This window comes from Gekko japonicus, unplaced genomic scaffold (genome assembly GCF_001447785.1).
Source record: "Gekko japonicus isolate JY-2015 unplaced genomic scaffold, Gekko_japonicus_V1.1 scaffold1787, whole genome shotgun sequence".
NCBI lineage: Eukaryota > Metazoa > Chordata > Lepidosauria > Squamata > Gekkonidae > Gekko > Gekko japonicus.
Window position 1 is genome coordinate 76845 of NW_015174893.1, and position 6000 is coordinate 82844.

General features: G+C 47.0%; 1 protein-coding gene across 1 annotated transcript in view; it reads right to left on the bottom strand.

The window, feature by feature from the left end:
* CFAP45 (cilia and flagella associated protein 45) overlaps window positions 1-6000 on the bottom strand; it is a 37810-nt gene that overhangs the window by 23824 nt on the left and 7986 nt on the right. Inside the window, exon 3 of the mRNA XM_015424956.1 lies at window positions 3687-3706. Coding sequence (XP_015280442.1) covers window positions 3687-3706 — 20 coding nt within the window. The remainder of the gene's footprint in view (window positions 1-3686; window positions 3707-6000) is intronic.

The following is a 6000-nucleotide window of genomic DNA, read 5'->3' on the forward strand; positions in this document are numbered from 1 at the left end:
AAACAGAATAAGAAGGGAAAGGTGGGTGTGGCTGGATGACCACACTTCTGGTAACATGGGAGTGTGGCCTAATGTGCTAATGAGTGGTGCTGTCAGGGTGTGGCCTAATATGCTAATGAGTTCCTGCTGGGCTTTTTCTACAAAAAGAGCCCTGCTGACTTTGATGGACTTATGGTCTGACTCAGCATTAAGGCAGCTACATGTACATTCCCCTTGACCCTTACTACCGGTACCCGTATCAGATTCTCTGCTCAAAATGCTATCGCTGCATGAGGTCAAGAGGACCGTTACATAAGCATAGCCTTTTTTGCTGTGACCCCGGGGCTGCGGAACGGTTTGCCAGAACATGTCCCCAATGGCCTTTAAGAAGGAGGGCATTCAAAAGTGTTGCTGGGAAGCTCTTAGGGATCAAAATGTGCCTCTCCTTCCAACATTTATTTATTTTATTCAGAACGTTTCTTTGCTGCCCCGGTAAACATTAAAACACTTCGACATTAAATTTAAAAAAAAGAAGTATATATAACTCAACAGAAACATATGGATGCACAACCGCAGAAACCAAGGAGGAGGCCAGTAACAGTTATTTTGCTGTTTTGATTGCTTACTTAAATCATCCCGATCTCCTTTTTAATGCCAAGTTTCAACCAAAGCGCGTCCAAAACAGGCTTCCAATTAAAATCCACCCCAGTATCCTACAAAGCTGCTGTCCTCCAAAAGTCCGATTGTTACCAGCCTTGCTCGGGTCTTGCAAACGGAGGGCCCTTGTGGCTTCTTGACTGAGTGCGTCCATCTCACGTTGGGTCTTCCTCTTTTCCTGCTCCTTCAGCTTCTCCTAGCATTATTGCCTTTTCCAGTGAGTCTTGTCTTCTCATAATGTGAACAAAGCATGACAGACTCAGTTTAGTCCCTTTAGCTTCTAGGGAGAATTGAGGCTTGATTTCATAGAATCGTAGAATCACAGAGGTGGAAGGTACCTCCAGGGTCATCTAGTCCAACCCCCTGCACAATGCAGGAAATTCACAAATACCTCCCCCTCCACACACCCCAGTGACCCCTGCTCCATGCCCAGATGACGACACACAAAAATAAACCCTCCAGGATCCCCGGCCAAACTGGCCTGGAGAAAAATGGCTTCCTGGCCCCAAAGTGGCGATCGGCATTTCCCTGGGCGTGTAAGAAAGGGCCACGAGAACTAAGCAATGAAGCGACCCTTCCCGCCCTCCCTCTCATGATGTGCCTAAGTTCACAGAATCCGCATGGCTGTCAGATGGCCACCTAGCCTCCGCTTGAAAACCTCCAGAGGAGGAGTGCCCACCACCTCCCGAGGATCTGATGTAGAACACACTGGTTTTTCTTTTAGGCAGTCCCAGGCAGTGTTCCCTCTAAGCTGAGTTAGTGTGAGCTAGCTCACAGGTTTTTAGCCTCCGGCTCACACATTTTTATCTTAGCTCAGGAAAGAGAGCTCCAAAGCAGACTGATTCATGCAGTAGCCAAATCAACTTGCTCACAATTTTAATGCCAGTTGCTCACAAAGGAGAATTTTTGCTCACAAGACTCCACAGCTTAGAGGGAACATTGGCCAGGTATCCGTCAAACTCTCCTCCAACGCCACATTTCAAAGGAATCAACCTTCTTCCCCTCAGCTTTCATCGCTGTCTACCTTTCGCGCCCGTCTAACTCTCACACGTTGTCTAACTTCCACACCAATACATAGTAATGGGGAACACCCGTGGCATGAATGATCTTGATCTTGGTCATCAGTGACACATCTTTACACTTGAGGATCCTTTCTGGCGCTTTCACGGCTACCCTCCCCAGCCTCAGACTCCTTCGGAGTACTTGGTTCGCAGCCCCCTTTCTGGATGCTGATGAGCCAAGGGACGGAAAATCTTGAGCCATCTCCATTTCTTCCTTGTCAGCCTTGAAGACGTGAAATTCCCCAGCAGTCCCTTCTCTCTTCCTTCTCTTCAGCCGTGATCCTGCTGTGGTGCTTCCTGCTTTAACCTTCAGCCGCAGTCGTTTCCAGTCCCCGCAATGCGGCCACAGTGAATTTAATGGGAGGGAGGGGAGAAGACTTTGGCCTTCTGTTCGAGTTTCGATGTGCCACCCCCCACCCCTGTGTTTTGAAGAAGAAGAAGAGATTGGATTTATACCCCGCCCTTCACTACCCAAAGGAGTCTCAGAGCGGCTTACAAACTCCTTCCCCTTCCCCTCCCCACAACAGGCACCCTGGGAGGTAGGCGGGGCTGAGAGAGCTCTGACAGAAACAGCTCTTTTTCAAGAACAGCTCTGCCAGAACTATGGCTTGCCCAAGGCCATCCAGCAGGTGCAAGTGGAGGAGTGGGGAATCAAACCCGGTTCTCCCAGATTAGAGTCCGCGCACTTAACCATGACACCAAACTGGCTTTTTTGGGGTTTGCTCTTGCTATTGCCAGGCTTCTCTGTACTTTTATTTGAAGCCAATGGCTGGGAGCAGTGTTCCCTCTAAGCTGAGTTAGTGTGAGCTAGCTCACAGTTTTTTAGCCTCCGGCTCACACATTTTTGTCTTAGCTCAGGAAGGAGGGCTTCAGAGCACACTAATTTATGCAGCAGCCAAATCAGTTGCTCACAGCTTTAATGCCAACAGCTCACAAAGTAGACTTTTTGCTCACTGGACTCCACAGCTTAGAGGGAACATTGGCTGGGAAGCACAATTCCACTCCTCTTCTATATTGCAAGAAGCTTCTCCAGGTGCTCCCACTGCCTGTGCTCCAAAAGCAGAAGGGACTGATGGTTCAGGGTCTTTCCTGCGCTTCCCTGCCCTCGGCAGTCCTTTCTGACCCTGGGAGAGCGGATTCCCAGGGTTACAGAACCCATGTGGAGTAACAGTACAGAAAAGGGCAACCAAGATGGTGACGGGGTTGGAGCACCTTCCCAGTGGGCGAAGGCTGAAGAGCCTGGGATTTTTCACTTTAGAAAAGAGATCACTAAGGGAGGGACATTACAGTTTATAAAATTAGGCATGGGATGGAGAGAGTTGACAAAGAGAGATGTTTTTTCCCTCTTCCCAAAATACTAGAACTCGAGGGCATCCAGTGAAGCTGATGGGCAGTAGGCTCAGGCCGGACAAAAGGAAATACTACTTGACATAACGAGTGGTTAAAATGTTGAACTCGCTGCCAGAGGATGTAGTGATGGCCACAGAGATAAACACATTTAGAAGAGGATCAGTCAAGAAGAGGAGGAGGAGGAGGAGGAGGAGGAGGAGGAGATTGGATTTATACCCTGCCCTTCACTACCCAAAGGAGTCTCAGAGCGATTTATAATCCCCTTCCCTTCCCCTCCCCACAACAGACACCCTGTGAGGTAGGTGGGGCTGAGAGAGCTCTCTCGAGAACTGCCCTTGAGAGAACTTGTGACTGACCCAAGGTCACACCAGCAGCTGCATGCAGAGGAGTGGGTAGTCAAACCTGGTTCTCCCAGATCAGAGTCTGCGCTCTTAACCACTACACCAAACTGGTTCTCGGTGGCTACTTGCCATGGTGGCTGAGGGGAACCTCCACATTCAGAGGCACTAAGTCCCTTGAATCCCAGTGCCAGGAGGCAACATCAGGGGAAAGCCTCGGCCTCCCTTCCCTCTTGTTGGCCGTCTAGAGGAACTGGTTGGAGTCACTGTGTGAGACGGGATGCTGGATGAGATGGATGACTGGTCTGATCCAGCTGGGCTCTTCTGTTCTTCCTAATAGTCACATGGGTTGGGAAGTTGCAGTGGCAAATGGGAGGGAGGCAAAATCGTTCCATCCCACAAGCAGAGTTCTGCCTACAGGGTGAAGGAAGCGATTTTCTCCCCTCCCCACGGCTGCCTCCCTATACATGAGTCCTGCTTCCTGGGGTCAGAAAGGACAGCTGCAGTGTTCCCTCTAAGCCGAGTTAGTGTGAACTAGCTCACAGTTTTTAGCCTCCGGCTCACAGATTTTTGTCTTAGCTCAGGGAGGAGGGCTCCAGAGCAAACTAATTGATGCAGTAGCTAAATCGCTCGCTCACAACTTTAATGCCAGTAGCCCACAAAGTAGAATTTTTGCTCACAAGACTCTACCGTCGAATCTGCATTTGTCTTTCCCACCGGTGTTCCAGCCTTCTGACACTGTCTTCAAAAAAGCTGTCCACATCTGGTTTCGTTTTAGAAGTTCAACAATGCTAGCATACTTGTGCGTGTTTATCACCCTCTCGTGGTGGCTCCACTGCCATTGCACCTCCGCACCGTTTTAAATTAATCTTCTCCAAACAACTTTGGTCAAATCTGCATTTGGATTTTTAAATTAGTTTTGTGCTTCTGTGACGCCGTCTTTCTCTATGCTTGCTTGAATGCTGTTTGGAGAAGATTCATTGACAGCGGTGCGGAGGCGCAATTACAACTGAGCCGCTACGAGAGGGCGATAAACTTATGCAGACATGCAAAAGTATACTTGCACAGTTGAAGTGTGAAAACGAAAGCAAATGTAGACCGTTTTCTTTGAAGATGGAATCAGAAGGCTGGGACGCCGGTGGGAAAGACAAATGCAGATTCGACCTTTCAAACAAGCATAGAGAAAGACAGCGTCACAGCAGCACGAAACTGATTTAAAAATGCAAATGCAGATTCGACCCACAGCTTAGAGGGAGCATTGCAGCTGGGGGGAGAAGAACATGTGATTTCTGCATCTGTGTGGATTGCAGGATCCAACCTATTAGCCATTTGCTCTTGTCCCACTTTCCATCCTGTGGTAGGCTAGAAAGAAACAACTGTATAGAGTTTCTCTTAAAAAAAAAAAGTCAAAGCACTTGGGGGTGGCTTTCTGTAAACGAAAATAAAAGTCAAAAATGCACAACCGAGTGCTATTAAATTACATTGTTAATCCAACGACTGGTGGCGGAAAGCATCAAAGGCTAATTTTAAAGCAATTATTCATTGGGTCGTTTGCAGGGGGATTTGTCATTTCAAGAACTGTGCTGAAGGGAAGCGGAGCAGGGAAGTTGGGGAGCCGAGCGAGTTTAAAAACCATCCATGTGATCCGTTGTTTCAGACTCATTTTGCTGACTGACAGGCATGCACGACGATGAATGCTATGCAAATTTAAAATTAATCTCACACAAAAGCAAGCCTCAAAGCCCAGATCAAAGTAACAAACACATTTGCAAAAAATAAAATAAAAAATAAGCATTTCAAAGAGCCCTCAGACATGATGAAATGGAAAAGTAAGTCACTTTGGTTGGTTCATGATGTTTAGAACTGTTTATTAAGCGCCAAAAGGACTGGGGGCTATCTGGTACTGAAGAAGCCCAAAAATCCGCTCCACCCCCAAAGCCTCAGATAACTCACATTTGAAAGAAGAGAAAACAAAACGAAACAGAAAACAAACAAACAGAAGACTGAACATAAAATTAAAGCAGAAGAATTTGTGGGGAAAAGAGAACAGCATCCATAGAAAGGAGAGAAACAGTGATAAACAGTAAGCAAAGTAAAGAAGAAGAAGAGAGAAGAGATTGGATTTATATCCCACCCTTATTATTTATTTATTTAAATTTTTATCCCGCCCTCCCGGCCAACGTCGGCTCAGTGCGACATACAGCAAATAAAATTTAACAGTACATATAAACGTGACAATTTATATAAATATAATATTAAAATACAATATTAAAACCACATATAATAATAATAGCAACAACAACAACAACAATAATAATAATAATAATAATGTGCTAGACACTGTAACGTCAGCTCCATTCAGCTTCAGATTTCATGGGAAAATGCTTCAGATGTCATAGGGGGATTGGCTTGGGCAGTCATTAAAGGGTCCAGTGGATCCGGGCTCTTTCACTCAGAGTCTCAGAGTGGCTCACAAACTCCTTTCCCTTCCCCTCCCCTCCCCACAACAGACACCGTGTGAGGTAGGCGGGGCTGAGAGAGCTCTTTCAAGAACTACCCTTTCAAGAATAGCTCTGACAGAACTATGGCTTGCCCAAGGTCATCCAGCAGCTGCA